Source organism: Danio aesculapii, chromosome 10, assembly GCF_903798145.1.
Source record: "Danio aesculapii chromosome 10, fDanAes4.1, whole genome shotgun sequence".
Classification (NCBI taxonomy): domain Eukaryota; kingdom Metazoa; phylum Chordata; class Actinopteri; order Cypriniformes; family Danionidae; genus Danio; species Danio aesculapii.
Window position 1 is genome coordinate 4,149,769 of NC_079444.1, and position 17,500 is coordinate 4,167,268.

At 36.7% G+C, this 17,500-nt stretch overlaps 1 protein-coding gene across 2 annotated transcripts in view; it reads left to right on the forward strand.

Moving 5' to 3' along the window:
• The window catches only part of plppr1 (phospholipid phosphatase related 1), a 103,928-nt gene that overhangs the window by 58,441 nt on the left and 27,987 nt on the right, over positions 1-17,500 (forward strand). For both annotated transcript variants that reach the window (XM_056467063.1, XM_056467062.1), the window contains exon 3: positions 12,819-13,007. In XM_056467063.1, coding sequence (XP_056323038.1) covers positions 12,819-13,007 — 189 coding nt within the window. The remainder of the gene's footprint in view (positions 1-12,818; positions 13,008-17,500) is intronic.

The following is a 17,500-nucleotide window of genomic DNA, read 5'->3' on the forward strand; positions in this document are numbered from 1 at the left end:
ACCCCAACTTTGAAGAGTTTAATATGTTCCATCATTTTTAATTCAGTTGTGGTATTGGCCAAGCAGCAATAATGTCCCACAGAGAAGAAAGCTGCTCATTTTAAGGCACTTCAGGCGAGCTTAAAAGACTTTTTTTTTTATCTCTATATGAAAAATTGAAGTGCTGCTTAAGAAGGAAAAAAAAAATGGATACGCACTATCGCACATTATACCCGTTTGACCTATTACATTCACCAAAAGCTGCAGAACAAACATACAACAGAACACATGTGCAGAACTGTGCGTTTTATTATAAAACGAGTATTTTAAATATATGACTGTTTTGACCATATCAAATTTAAAATTTTCAATCAGATTAAATTGCCATAGCTAGATGTCACTCACAGGTAAAACGATGACAGATAAACATTGTAACATACAGTTAAAGTCAGAATTATTAGCCCCCTTTGATTTTTTTTCTCCTTAAAATTTTTCCCAAATGATGTTTAACAGAGCAAGGAAATTTTCACAGTATGTCTGATAATATTTTTTCTTCCGGAGAAAGTCTTATTTGTTTTATTTCGGCTAGAATAAAAGCAGTTAATTTTTTTAAAAGCCATTTTAAGGACAAAGTTATAAGCCCCCTTTAAGCTATATATTTTTTTCGATAGTCTACAGCAGTGTTTCCCAACCCTGTTCCTGGAGGCACACCAACAGAACATTTTTTGGATGTTTCCCTTATCTCACCCATTCACTTCAGGTTTTGGAGACTCTTCTAATGTTCTGCTGAGTTGATTCAGGTGTGTTGGATTAGGGAGAGCTTGAAAATGTGTACTGTTGGTGTGCCTTCAGGAACAGGGTTGGGAAACACTGGTCTACAGAACAAACCATTGTTATACAATAGCTTGCCTAATTACACTAACCTGACTAGTTAAACTAATTAACCTAGTTAAGGCTTTAAATGTCACTGTAGGCTGTATAGAAGTGTCTTAAAAAATATCTAGTCAAATATTATTTAGTGTCATCATGGCAAAGATAAAATAAACACGTTATTATAAATAATTTATTAAAATTATGATGTTTAGAAATATGTTGTAAAAAATCTCTTCGTTAAATGGAAATTGGGAAAAAAATGAACAGAGGGGCTTCGACTGTATGTTGTTTGTATTATGGCTACTACATTCAACAGTATTTAGTGATTTGTGAGTAAAGTAGCCGGCTTGTATTTTATTCTCCTTCCACACATTCTGTTGGTCTGTTCTGTGCGGTTTCTGTTTGTAGTCACACACTGCCCCCTGTAGGATGAATCGGAGATTGTGTGCTTTTCAGTCATGCTTAGTGTTGTTTGTTTTGGATATTCTGTTTGTGCACTGGGGAATGAAAAAGAGATCTCAAGGACTGAGCTATAAATGGTTTGTCCTGCATAACATCACTTTAACAGCACAGCACATCTGGTCTTAATCAGTGTGTTGAGCAGGTTATAATCAAAAATAAAGTTAATAATCAAAAAGCTAATTTTCCGCAGGGTCTTAAAGTCTTATATATATATATTTATATATATTATATAATATATATATCTATATATATATATATATATATATGTATATGTATGTATATATTATATATTATATATATATATATATATATATATATATATATATATATATATATATATATATAATAATAATAATAATAATAATAATAATAATAATAATAATAATAATAATAATAAAAACATTTTGGGCCTTAAAAAGCCTTTAAATTCACTGAAATATTGGCTTGTAGGTTTTAAATTGTTTTAAACGCATCTTAATTTTCCTATGTCCATGGAAAGCTACAGCCATCCGATCATCAACAATCCATCTCAATAAAAAAAGATCTTAGTCTTTGCCATTACAGTGATATTACTGAACATACACACAGAAGCTTGAAAAAATACTAAGTTTAGAGGAAATTTAAGATGGCATATCGAGGTTTTTGCATCTAACTCTTCATATATATATATATTTGAAGTCAGAATTATTAGCCCCCTGAATTATAAGCCCCCCTGTTTATTTTTTCTCCCAATTTCTGTTTAACGGAGAGATGTTTTCAACACATTTCTAATCATAATAGTTTTAATAACTCATTTCTAATAACTGATTTATTTTATCTTTGCCATGATGACAGTAAATAATATTTGACTAGATATTTTTCAATACACTTCTATACAGGTTAAAATTAATTTAAAAGCTTAACTAGGTTATTAAGTTAACTAGGCAGGATAGGGTAATTAGGCAAGTTATTGTATAGTGATAATTTTCATCTGTAGACTTTCAAAAAAATATGTAGCTTAAAGGGGCTGATAATTTTGACCTTAAAATGTTAAAAAAAAAAAAAGCCGAAATAAACAAATCAGACTTTCTCCAGAAGAAATATTATCAGAGATACTGTGAAAATTCCCTTGGTCTGTTAAACACCATTTAAAATTTATTAAAATAAAAAAAGTTAAATCAAAATTCACACACAGTTGAAGTCAGAATTATTATTATTAAATGAATAAATTATTATTATGAAATAATTATAATATTAATATTATTGAACTGCTTCATTTCCCTCCAGCACCTCTTGTATAAATATAAATGAGCAAATTCATGAATAACAAAAATAACCTGTTGTTGTTTTATTTGTATTTTATTTTTTGAATTATTGGTCATTTTGTTTTCCCAGAATGAAGCCCAAGATTAAATATACTTGTGAAATGTTTTTGTCCATTTAACAACATTAAAATTTAAAACCAAAGGACTAAGACCTCTTTTTTTGAACATATCTCAGTTAGATTGCACTTTTTTTGTGTAGCTTGATGTCGGAACATTACTCGCATTCACCCAAACTGATTTGCTGAAGTAAAAATACGGACCATGACACCAGTTTCTAACCACACGAACACCCTGACTATCGGCCTGTATATACTATTATTATACACCGTTAAACACATTCCTATAATAAGTGCTCTTTCATAAAGCATGCTCCTTTTAACAAGTCTTTTTGAATGAAAAGTCATTTTTAATTAGTAAATATGTTAATATTGGCTAAAGTATGCCAATATTGAATATCTATAGGCGTCGGTCCATTTGTGTGTATAGTGGAGATAATTAGATAATGACAAAAAATATAATAAAGGACAGTAATAAACCATGCTGGAAATTTCACAACTCAGTCCCTCAGTGATGGATGGTAATTATTGGTAGGGTGACCTCTCCTTCAGTCATGAAAGCCTGTTTTATGAGGTCTTGAGAGATCTTGATTGTATTTGCACTGCAAAAAACAGTCTTTTTTCCTCCTGGATTTTCATTTTTGTGGGATTTACTCAGAGCACTTTGTTGTAAAGCGGAGTTCACTGCACTGCTCTCAGTCCTCAGGGTTTGTAGGAAAGATGCTTTCATGTTCTTGGAAATAGATTTTACTTTATTACCCACATGTACAGCGTATCACCATTCTGTGCATTCCCAGGGTAAAAGTTCAACACGTTTGCTGCATATAGTATGTCTTGTTAATTATTTAAAGAGCCCATATAATATACATGAAGTAGGGTCATATGTAGGTTGTAAGGGTCTCCAACAACAGTCTAATATGCATGCAAGGTCAAAAAACACTTTCATTGTCTTATAATCTGCATTTATTTTTACCTAATTATCCCAGCGACTCCCATATGAATCGTTCAGCGATTCATTTGTTCCCAAACCCCTCCTCAGCGCGAAGCTAATCTGCGCTGATTGGACCAATGACAGCCTGCTGCGATTGGTCGACAGTGACAGGCTTCAGCGCGAGACGGAGAGAAATGCCCAGCTGCTAATCAACTATATAAAAGTAGTCACAGTGCACACTCGCTTCATAGTGTAAGGCTTTTTTCACACACACACACACACACAACCCTACTCAGAAGAACTGGGGAGATCGACGCGAGTCTCCTAGCCGTCACACACTCTACTTGCTCTTTCTCTCTCTCTCTCTCTCTCTCTCTCTCTCTCTCTCTCTCTCTCTCTCTCACACACACACACACACACAACGCTCCTCAGAAGAACTAGGGAGAGCGACGCGAGTCTCCTGTCTCCTAGCCCCTAGGCGTCACACACTGGACCAGCTCTTTTTCTCTCTCTCTCACACACACACACAAACACAAACACACACACATCACGTTCCTCCTCAGAACTAGGGAGATCGACACGAGTCTCCTGTCTCCTAGCTTACGATGGCCATAGCAACGACAAATGGCAGTGGAACGCGAGCTCACAAAAGCATTTAACGTTAAATCCGTAAACAAAGCGGCACGCGTCGCGTTTTCAACGTGGCTTACATGTGATAAGAGAATATAAAGAGTAACCGCGTGTACTGTACCAGGTTAACAAGTAACAAAACACAATAAATACATAATTTAAACGAGGCAACAATTTTTATCGCACTTAATTACACTAGTGAATAAACCTCAACCACTGACTCTTCACAGTTTCATCTTTGGGTAGAGACTGTCAATATTATCCATCTGAGCACAGCATGACTTCATTCGACCGGCGGCGTCTGTGTGTGTGTGTCTAGTGTTTTTTCTGTGTTAGTGGGCGGGGCCGCAGGTTTCAAATCTCCCAGGTTTGCGCGCGTAACTACTGGCGAGGCTTGTGTTTCGTAGCTGCGTCATCGCGAAACACCTAATGACTCGTTATCAAGACGACACGTTTGAAGCACTATGAGTCGACTCTTTTATAGATGAATCAATAGTTTTAAACACTGTACACTTACAGATTTAAGCCTTAGCTGGATATTTCACTTCACTTAGAGCTGTGTTACACACTACATGGAAGGGCATTTTCAAAAACCCATAATATGGGCTCTTTAAAATATGGTTAAAGTGGATCAAACAGTGCATCTTTGATTTCTTTATTTATTTATTTGTTTTTACAGTACTGTTATCTCAATTAGCAATGTTTGAAGCTAAAATTTTATATTCAACATGCCCAGGGCAATATGTAATTGTTTTATGAATTGTTGGTGGGTGTGAAGAAAAATCTCACAGGCTACCTGCAGGGTCTTAAAAAGTCTTACATTTCTAAAACAAAAATGTAGGCCTTAAAGTCTTAAATTCACTGAAATATTGTGTTAAATTCACTAAATATTGTGTATGTCTTAATAATAATTTTAAACAGGTCTTAATTTTCCTCTTTCCAAGTAGCTTCCCAATCGGGCCAACATCCATTTAATCACCAACAACCTATCTTAATGAAGTCAGGGAAATCAATTACACAGTTTCTCATTGTAATAACAGAACAAAATGTCCCCTTACGTTATCTTCCATTCATACAAAAACTCTACAGAAGTAAGGGGGAGTAGACATAATGTTTTTAAATAGGCATGAAACTTAATGTTTTATAACAGAAAAGTATTAAGTTGACTAGAAGTTATACTCAATCAATTTGGACCAAAAGCCAAGAAATATATATTTTTTAATTATTTATGTAATTGCCTCCACAATAGGTATACTTTTAACAATGTTAAAGTCATTTAAACTAGTTTTTTTTTTTTTTTTTTTTTGACATCAAGTATGTCATTAAGAAATAATTACATTTTTTTTTGTGGCAAACAAAAAAAAATCTATTGGCCCAACTGGGCCATTACAAATAATAATTAGTATTTAGCCCTGTGTAAGTCATTTCATTCATAATGGACTTAAAAGGGTCTTAAAAAGTCTTAAATTTGACTTGATGAAACCTGCAGACACCCTGTTTCTAGTGTTACGATCCTTGATGAAAATATATCTAGGGAATTAAAAGGAGTAACATGAAGATGACCAAAGTATAAACTGGAGATTAAAATGGCAAGAGAAGACACGACTACAAATTAGCACCGCAAAATATTTATTGCTCCCACAGTATTTACAGTATTTATAAACAATAAGTTAAAGTTGAAAAGAACCAAGATAAACCCGGGAGAGGGAACTCAAGTTGCGCTAGCAAAATCAAAGAAATAAATATAACAAAAATATTCCCTTAAACTCCTCCCCAAACCACTAAATAAGAAAACAATATGAAAAGAAAAGTCTTCAGTGCCAAAAGCGCCCTGAATTTACACTAATCTGAAAAATAGAAATATAAAATTAGCGCATTTCGCTAACTAGTGTGTCTATACATCAATAATCCTGCGTGCAAAGCATGTATGTCACGTGACTTACTATGTTGTTCCAGATCTCCCTTGTCATAAGTCACAGAAGGATTTTTAATGGAGCATTAGCGGGCTAGAGATGTAAAAACACACATCAGAACTCTCAAACAAATCTCACTCAAAGTCAACATCAGTAAATCTCACTCAAAGTCAACATCCGTAACAACTACAAAACACACGGACACCATCAAACAGACAACAAGCCAAAACAACAACAGCAGCAGCTGATCTCTTCCCGTTGCCGCTTCCTATTTAAAAAGCTCTGCAACAAGCGTGATTGGCAGAGAGAGAAGTCGTCGTCACATGGTTGATTTAGATTGGCAGTCCTGTCAGCCAATAGTGCTTCGAAGTAGGCAGTACCTGCAAAAATCATAGAGCCAGTAGAGAGAGAGAGAGATCGAGAGAGACGGATAGAGACAGAAAGAACATAAATTCGTAAATTTATTCCCACACCGCAGGAAATCTGTTCGGGTCCCGCGGCTCCCGCAGCACAGGAGTGGGAATGCAGCCCTCTAGTTTGTATTTACCACGTCTCCCTTCTCGTTCAGTCGAAACACGAAATACTGCCAAACTGCAGAGGTTGTGTTCTTTTTCGAGACCAGTTCACTTGGTGGACATCTCGCCATATTACCTTACCTCTCTCTCTCTCTCCTTCTCTCTGTCCCGTGATGACATTCACGCATACGCATTTTCAGGCATTAAATAAATAATATTTAATATTTAATACTTGTCTCCTATATAAGTGCATTGTTTTTTATGACGGTATAACCAGCCTGATCTCACGAGAAAACGTAAGTATTTTACGTTTTGTCAGTTTAGTGGCTAATTTGTACGAATTCGTACAGTTCAGTCGTACGAAATTGTACGATTTTAAAAAGGAGGCGTGGCACCCAATCCCACCCCTAAACCCAACCGTCATTGGGGGATGAGCAAATCGTACTAAATTGTACGAATTACATCGTATGAAATCATAGGAATTAGTCACTAAATCAAAAAGTTACGAATTGCCATGAGATTGTGTTGGTATAACGGCGTTGAAACTGCTATATTTAGGTCCTGCGGTATACCATATTACTGTATTACCGCTCAAGCCTATTAGCCAGGACAGACAGCTTAGAAATGGGACTGTAATTATTTGTTTGTGTGACGTCTCCCCCTTTTAACAGGGGGGAGAACAAACGTTGATTTCCACGTCCCTGGGACTTCATTTGTTATAAGTGTAAGACTATTTCACCTTATTTCAATGTACCCGAAGCTGTACTTTCAAAGTCACTGAAAATCATTAGATGACACGTTGGTACGTGAATGAGTTATTGCTCAATCCCATAACGCATGAAAGTACTGAACCACAGAATTACCATTGCCTCACTACATTTTTGTAGAGCTGTCTTTTCCAGACTTAATATTACACGTACAGTTCCCTTAACGATCCTCGAGTCCCACCGATATTTATTGGCTGCTTTTCTTAATTCTGCTACTAGAAAGGAAAGTGCTGTGTCTGTGTATAGCGACTGTAATTGCGCTGGTTCCCCTTGGCTCAATATGATGGTCTTTATATTATGGTCGAAGTCAAGCATGTGGAATCAGAGTACGGCGGTTCATGAAATACTAATGAGCTGCTGACTCAGTACATCGCTGCCGGCTCAGTCTGCGCTGTGTGTAAGAAGCCATATTCAAACTGCTTCCATATTCTCGTCTGCCCTGACGCGACTTCTGATTTGATGGTGTGATCTAGAATTGGATTTAGAGGTTGCCTACTGGTTAACAGTTCAACTTCGTGGGCAGCTTGTTACATGCTTTTAAAACCACAGATAATATATTCATCTGGTCTATTAGTTGAAGGAAAACAAAAACTAAATAAGAATAATGTGTTCACAGTAAAGTGGAGGACTAAGGTGTAGGGATGGTATACAGTTTAACCCAAAGAATGACCAGTCTGTCAGATGAACAAGAGCTGGAGTCAGAGTTTCAAATAAATAAATAAATAAAGTTTACTGAAGATAGTTTGCAGTTTCATCAGCAGAAGCCAGCTTCAACACTCGCAGTGAGTTCCTAGGCCGCTCTGACTTACAGTACAACAGTGCAGCAATCATACTCTTTACACACATCCAGAAAAGGTGGGATCCAGGTAAACAGTTCTCATTGGTTACAGCAAAAATAGACAATTCTAAATGTGTGCGTCAATGAAGTATTATATCTAGCTCCAGATATGGATAGCATAATGTGAGCGTCAAGGAAGAATTGTATCTAACTCCAGATATGGATGGCGGCATGGTTCTTGGGGGTCAGGCCCTAAACTATTAAGAGCTGATCTCCGACCTGTGAAAAGCTAAACCATGGACGCAGTAGACACAAGAGAATCAGAATCAGAATCAGAAAGAGCTTTATTGCCAGGTATGTTCACACATACGAGGAATTTGTTTTGGTGACAGAGCTTCTACAGTGCAACAGGATTACAGAGACAGGACAAAAAAAACAGATAATAAATATATTTAAAAAAATAGAGGTAGTGAGTGCAAATATACAGATTGACAAGTGTATGTAGAGCTATATTACTATATACAACGTTATATGTGCAGCTGTTATGTGCAAATTGGCATGTAAAGTGTGTTGTTAAATAAGTGTATATGTGTATAAAAGTGTATAGCAAGTAGTGATGTTGGTTCCGCAATTATTATCATCAAGTGTTATTCATGAGATGGATTGCCTGAGGGAAGAAACTGTTTCTGTGTCGGGCTGTTCTGGTGCGCAGTGCTCTGTAGCGTCGACCAGAAGGTAAAAGTTAAAAGAGGCAGTGTGCTGGGTGTGAGGGGTCCAGAGTGATTTTGGCAGCCCTTCTGCTCGCTCTGGATAAGTACAGTTCTTGGGGAGTAGGAAGGGTTGTACCAGTGATTCGCTCAGCAGTCCTATTCGACGTAGTCTTTGGAGATCGTATTTAGTAGCTGAGCTAAACCACACAGTTATTGATGTGCAGATGACTGATTCAATGATGGAGGTGTAGAACTGTTTCAGCAGCTCCTTTGGGAGGTTAAACTTCCTCAGCTGACGAAGAAAGTACAGCCTCTGTTGAGCTTTTTTGACAATGGAGTCAATGTGAGTGTCCTACTTCAGGTCCTGAGAGATGGTGGTGCCCAGGAACCTGAATGACTCCACTGCTGCCACAATGCTGTCCATGATGCTCAGTGGGGGGAGAGCAGGGGGGTTTCTCCTGAAGTATCATCTCCACTGTTTTGAGCGTGTTGAGCTCCAGGTTGTTGTGACTGCACCAGACGGCCAACTCCTTAACCTCCTGTCTGATAATCTGTTGCGGAAACTCAAGGTTGTTTCTTGTACGTTCAGCTGTCTTATCAAACTGGTTCAAAACTGGTTTAATCAACATTCGGCTACAATATCCTCACTACACACAAAGTCAATCTAGCATAAAAAGGAATTACTTTAAAAGAATAAACCGTAAAAATAGCAAAATCACTTATTTTGTATTAACTACTAGAAATAACAAGAGACAGTTGCTTCCAGTCCTCAGCCCTCAGTTCTACTCGAGGTCTCCGTGACCTCTGACCTAGTTTGGTGGCTCCTGAAAAAGTTACACAGAGACAGGCAAATGCACTGAACATTCTTACATAGAGCAGTGTGTTAACTTATTCATTAGTTAAAATCATTTCAAAGTTAAATACTCATTTAAATAATCAAATATTCATATTTAATTAAAATAATGAGGAACAGGATGATGAAAAATGATAAACGTTGATCCATGATGAGACGGATTGGAAGGCAGAAATCCGAATCCTTCATAGGGGAATGTTTAAAGGTGCAGTAGGTGATTGTCTTCAGAAACATTTCGTCACTTTAGAATTATATGGTTCTATCCAGCCTGATCTCACGAGAAAACGTACGTATTTTACGTTTTGCCAGTTTAGTGGCTAATTCGTAGGAATTTTTACAAGTTCAGTCGTACTAAAGTGTACGATTTTTAAAAAGGAGGCGTGGCACCTAACCCCACCCTAAACGCAACCGTCATTGGGGGATGAGCAAATCGTACTAAATTGTACGAATTAGATTGTACGAATTCGTACAAATTAGCCACTAAATCAAAAAGTTACCAATTGCCGTGAGATTGTGTTGTTCTATCTGACAATTTTGTCAAAATTGAGTCATTGACTTATTCTTATTAAATGACAACTTATTTACATTATGGGATGTTTTTTTAATAAGGTGTTTACATTTTAAGACTTTTTTTATGTAAGAAAATGCATACTGTTTGCTATATGGAATGCAGAAACTTTGAAGCTCAATATCTCAAAATCATTCAGAACACAGATAGAACCTTACCCAGGTAGCAAAGAATTCTGGCCCAGATTTGGCATAAATCTGGCACAGCAGGCATTTATCCGGCACTGGCATACAGCATGTGGGCCAACTTGGCCCTGGTTTGGCAGAGGTGGCACCGTCTTTAAGGTGGCAAACAATACTCGGGCCAAAAGTAAAATGTAGTATTTGGCCCAGATGTTAATACTTGATATGTGGGCCATGTAAGTTTGGCCTGTCCTGACCCACATTTAAAATACATTTTTATTATTTTAAAATAAAGAAAAAAAAGTCTACCAATCAGGTCACTTTGAGAAAAAAGCTCACTCATAGCAAGCCTAAAGTGCAATGATTTATGGGTTTATCAATTTCATTGCAGTCGTGACACACCAACATATCTGGCCCATTTTAGGCTGTTATGGGTTACTAACTCGGCTGAGACTTGGCCCAGATATGGTCCGTGTTTGGCCCTTGTCTAGAAGCCAGATATGGTCCAGTCATGTGTCGTAATTCACTGCGGCATGTGGGCCAAGCAAAAGCTGATTGTGTGGGCCAGAGCTGGGCCAGAGATATTTTGCTATGTGGGTATAATTCCAAGGTGACGATTTGTTGTTGTGCTGATTGTCTCTTCACAGTCCAAAAGTATTGATTATGGTAAATGATCTAAATATATTTATATGTATTGTTATGGGTTAGGCATACGGCTAAAAAAAGTTCAATTAAAATTTGTCAGGCGACAATTCCATAATTCTGATAAGTAGCTTAAACTGTCTGTCAACAAATTGTCCCGTTTGCACAAAGTTTTTTGCACAGAAACTGTGCTAGATATAATACAGTTTTTTATTCAGAATTGTAGTATTATAAAGTACTGTAAAGTTTTCTAACTGGCGAATGACATGATGTAGTGGGTTGTCTACTGTCATCTTTAATGTGCGCGTTCCTGTTTTCAGGAAGCATGGCTTTGGACAGCAGGGGAGAGATTGTGTTTCAAATATATTATGCTAACGGATTGTATTTAGGCAGATCACCTACTGCACCTTAAAAGGTCACGTGAAGTGCTTTGAAATGTGCATTTTATTTAGACTGACTCTACTGAAAAAGTTAGACAGGGCGGGACAGAGTAGCTCCTCCCACTTTTCAAAAACAGCCAATAGCCTTCTGTTTATATCAAATGTGCCAGGCAGAGCTGTTGAGCTCGAGCACATCAAACTCATGGTGCCCACAGTTTATAGTAGTAATTCTGAGTCTGACGTTTCTCTGCATAATACACGTGGGTTCGATATGTTTTGGGTTTTTTTCCGACTTGCACAAATGATCTGTTCTGTGCTTTCGTCTCTCTGGGCTGTAGACTATATTTGCACATTATGATGTTTCACGTGTCAGCAGATTTACAGTGTGTAAAAGATTTAAAGGGCCCCTATTTTGCATTTAAAAATGTCATATTTTGGTTTTGGGGGTCTCCAACAACAAACTGATATGAGTGCAAGGTCTAAAAACACTTTCATTGTCTTATGATATGTGTTTATTTTTACCTAATTATCCCAGCGACTCCCATATGAATCGTTCAGGGATTCATTTGTTCCCAAACCCCTCCTTGGAGGAGACATTGAAGATGAACCCAAAGAATCTTGATGAACTCTGGAGTCCTGCAAGAACGCTTTCTCTGCCATTCCAGATGACTTTATTAATCAGTGATTTGAGTCATTGCAGAGATGTATGGATGCAGTCCTCCAAGCTCATTGAAGTCATACACAATATTAACTCTTTTTCCACTGCACCTTGACTTTATATTCTATACTGCACATTATTTCTGTTAATTGACAAGACTTTTATCTAAGAAAAGTCAGACCGTACTGTCCTAATTAAATAATTAAGAATCAAGGACTGATCATGTTTTATTTTGGTAAAATAAGCGTAATCTAGAGGCCTTTACCTTTCATATAAGCCACTTCTGATACCAAATGATCAACTAGAAGTCAAGTTTTTATTTGTTGTCTCTAAAACTTGGATAGGCGACAAGACTTTTCAGGTAGTGTATATGGAACTACCTGTGTAGTAATTGCACAACTTCCAGCCAATCATAATCAAGAATTTCAACAGACCATAGAATAATCGTATATAAACTCCAAATCCAAACTTTTGAGGTGTAGTGTAAGTTATGTAACACCTCACTTCAGGCAAAGCGTGCCTTCAGCAGTACTTTCAGAGATGCTGCCTCAGATGTTTCATGAAAGGCCTTTTATGTAATCCTGCTGGAAAGCGAGTGTTTTAGAGGATGAAATCGGACTAATGTGCACAGAAGAGCAGCGTGAGAGATTGAGTTTGTTTGTCTGTTATCTCTGCAGTTGGTGATCATGGCTGGGACGGTGCTGCTGGCGTATTACTTTGAATGCACGGACACGTTTGGCATCCACATCCAGGGTTTCTTCTGTAATGACGCTGACCTGCTGAAGCCGTACCCGGGGCCTGAGGAGAGCAGCTTCATCCCGCCACTCATCCTCTACTGTGTGGTGGCAGCTGCGCCCACCGCCATAGTGAGTATCGGTGGTGTAAAGTAACAAATTACAAATACTCAAACTACTGTAATTGAGTATTTTTATTTTTTTTGTAAAAAAAACTCCCTTGAGTACATTGTTAATGCTGTATTGGTACTTTTACTCCACTCCTTCAACCTGCAGTCACTACTTTATTCTTTATTCAGTCCTGTGTTTCCTGTCCAATCAAATCGCACATAGAAGATAAATCGCATCATAATATATATATATATATATATATATATATATATATATATATATATATATATATATATATATATAATATAATATAATAATTATATATTATATAATAATTATATATTATATAATAATTATATAATGACTTAATAACTACCTTAAAGGGCACCTATGGTGAAAAATCTACTTTTCAAGCTGTTTGGACAGACATATGTGTAGGTATAGTGTATAGACCGTCATATTGGGATGATATAAACACACCCAGTCCTTTTTTTTTTCAATTTAACAACATAAAAACAATGGGGCAGTTTTGAGACCGACCGCAACTTGACGTAGGAGTGCGGTCCCCCCGCCCACCGAATTGATTGACAGCTGCGTATTAACATGTCCCGGTAGTCACTTGTATAATCATGTCAACAAGAGAAGACGAGCGCAAAGTAACCGAGAATAAAAGGTTTGTTCAGTTTGGAAGGATCGTCAATCATCATCAAACGTGATCAAGAGTGAGTTTTACAAGTTTAAAATGTTTTAAAACAGAGCATGTGTGTAATGAACAGAGATGTATAAAGTACTAGAGACCCAGACTTAAGTAAAAGTACAAGTACTCTATCAAAAAGTGACTTGAGTAGAAGTAAAAGTGCTCTTTAAGCACCATACTTAAGTGGAAGTACTAAAGTATTCAACATTTTTTGTACTTAAGTATTGCAAGTAGTTTATTTCAAAATTTACTACTCAAGAACTGAAAGTAAAAGTACAAGTATTGTGTAATGTAGTTATTAAAGAATGCAGTCAAAAGACATCATATTGTTTTGTTTATTTTAAATCTCTTTTTTGGGGGCACGTCATTAAGCAGAACGAAAAGAAACATGACTTACAATACTGTTTTTCTCTCACGCTTGAACCACAGATCTGACAGATTATAACAGCTTTAACACACACCTTTAACACACACTGGACGTTAAATCTGGTTTATTTTGTGCATTAAGATAGCAGATATCCACATATTAGCTCTTAATTGGCTATTTAAAACACTATTAATATTTGATATTTTGTTACAGACATACAGTGTCATCCTGAAACTGTTTTGCAGCATGTGAAATGTCCCAAACACTATTTTTAACCGTCCAAAACGGGCAAAACATTTTAGTTTTTACTCTCTGATAGTCAAAACACGTTCAAAAGAAATGCATGTGTTATTAATGTATTAAAAAACAGTCTGGAAAAAGCGTTTTATAGAAATTCGGACCACGAGTCCACATATATTGACACCATTTTTTTTTCTAAAAGTACATCATCTCAAGAGACGATACTTAGGTTTTATTCTAATTAGGTTCCAAGAAGCCCAAACAGCAAAGAGGGAAAATAAATGCATGTAAAAAAATAGCTTGGGCCTTTAACGCCCAGCAGGCACAAGACGTCAAGATGATGTCAGATTGACATTGTAACCCAACGTTGTGGAGATGTTGCATTTCATTCAGAAATGAAAATCGGGTTGATGTCAGAACTCAACATCAGGCCGATGACATTAATGTCCAACGTCCAACCTAAAATCAACCATACAATGTCATGTACAATATACAATACAGTGCCATACATGTCTAATGATGTTACAGCTTGACGCTATGTGGGTGTTACCACTGTGAGTCTATCAGATTTTGGTTGCCAAAATAATAAATTATGTCAATATACGTCGCCAATCTGTTGTTGGGTTAAGATGTTGGCTCAACGTTGGATTTTGGTCACTTTTTATCAACTTTAAATCAACCAAACATCATCATCATCATTTGACGTCAGTATTGGACCTCAAAATAACGTCTTTAGATACTGGCTAGACATTGAATTTTGGTCACCTGGCGTCACAACCTAAATCTAACCTAATATTAACGTCTGATGTTGTTGTGTGCCTGCTGGCCAATAACTAAACGCACTACAGAATGTTACGTTTACACACACATGCACAAATTAGATGTAAATGCATCAGCTTTTTACAGCGTAATACTCTCTATCTACTTTAATTTACTTGAATTCAGTTCAATTCAAATTAACGAAAGGTGAACGTTATTGCATTACAATCAAATATAAGTCATTATATACAGACACTGGCTGTTTCTCAATTGCAAGAACGCAGAGAACAGACTCGCGTTCTTGTGAAGACCTCGGAAGAATGAACTCGGAGACCGCGACATCACAGAATGGGTCCTGTAAAAAATGGGATACTGAGTTCTCCCTGATGGTCACATGAGCATTCATTACAGCATTCATACAACGATTTAGTTCTTCCCCATTTTCAATACATGTACATGTAACATGCACAAAAACCTTACAAATGTACTAGGGACAATACAAATACACCAGATTTTAGCAAGTAAACACCCTTAATGTGTTTATGCCTCTAAGATTTTCATGGTAATGTTTAATTTCACCGTCTCATTTAGGAAAACTCCTCAGACTTTAACAATAAATCTATAAAAAAGCTGCACTTTCCACCTCCTTCTGATAATAATTAGTATTAATAATGTTAATTAGGGGCTGCACGGTGGCACAGTGGGTAGCACGGTCGCCTCACAGCAGGAAGGTCGCTAGTTCGAGCCTCAGCTGGGTCAGTTGGCTTTTCTGTGTGGAGTTTGCATGTTCTCCTCGTGTTCGCATGGGATTCCTCTGGGTTCTTCGGTTTCCCCCAAGTCCAAAAACATGCGGCACAGGTTAATTGGGTAGGCTAAATTGTCCGTAGTGTATGAGTGTGTATGGATGTTTCCCAGTGATGGGTTGCAGCTGGAAGGGCATCCGCTGCGTAAAACATATTCTGGATAAGTTGGCAGTTCATTCCGCTGTGGCGACCCCAGATAAATAAAGGGACTAATGAATATTAATTAGTATTACATAATAATTATTGTTTTTATTTCAGTTAATTGGTAAGGTCCACTTTTGGATTTAGGTTTATCACCTTAATGAAAATATTATTATGGTGGCTTGAAAAGCCAGCATATTGTTATCTATCTTAAACTTCTTCTTCTTCTTCTTCTTATTCTTCTGAGACTAATTTCTAAGTGTATCTCCTCCTAGGCCTTTCAAGCTACATACTTCAAACTTTCATCAAACCTTCAAACTGGTCTGACTCGGGTTGCTATATCTTTTCTAACTGATCCGACCTTGGGTTTTCCGAAAAACGACCCAGAAAAATCCCAAAAGTCCCATTGACTTAACATAGGGTCAAACTTTGTGAGCTCATAACTCTGCATCAGACTGTCCTACAGACTTCTAACTGGACTCATTTAACTCAGTCTAGCCAGCAGCCAATAACTGATGACTTTTTAATGAATATTAATTAGTATTACATAATAATTATTGTTTTTATTTCAGTTAATCGGTAAGGTCCACTTTTGGATTTAGGTTCATCACCTTAATGAAAATTATATTGCTTCTGTTATCTTCTTGAATCATTAATTAAATAGAATTAAGCACTTTATTCCCCCAAGTAGTTTTAAAAAAAATAACGTATATTATTATATTCTAATAATACAATGGGAATCTTCAGAATAGATGGATCACTGAATGCTGCTCAACTAGTGAAATTAGTAGCTGAAACATCTCACAGATTTGTTCATAAGATAAAGAACATTTCAAATGAATGCTAATGTACAGTTGAAGTCAGAATTATTAGCCCCCCTTTAAATTGTTCTTTCTTTTGTCAATATTTCCCAAATGATGTTTAACAGAGCAAGGAAATTTTCACAGTATGTCTGATAATATTTTTTCTTCTGGAGAAAGTCTTAATTGTTTTATTTTGGCTAGAATAAAAGCAGTTTTTAATTTTTAAAAAAACATTTTAAGGTCAAAATTATTAGCCCCTTTAAGCTATATTTTTTTCTATAGTCTACAGCAGGGATGGGCAAACTCGATCCTGGAGGGCTGGTGTCCCTGCATAGTTTTGCACCAACCCTAATCAAACACACCTGCTTGTAGCTTTCTAGTGATCTTAAAGACACTAATTAGGGTGTTCAGGTGTGTTTGATTAGTTTTGGAGCAAAACTCTGCAGGGACACCGGCCCTCGAGGATCGAGTTTTCCCATGCCTGGTCTACAGTATACAATAACTTGCCTGATTACCCTAATCTGCATAGTTAACCTAATTAACCTAGTTAAGCCTTTAAATGTCACTTTAAGCTGTGTAGAAGTGTCTTGAAGAATATCTACTCTAATATTATTTGCTGTCATCACAGCAAAGGTAAAATAAATCAGTTATTAGAAATAAGTTATTAAAACTATTATGTTTAGAAATGTGTTGAAAAAAATATG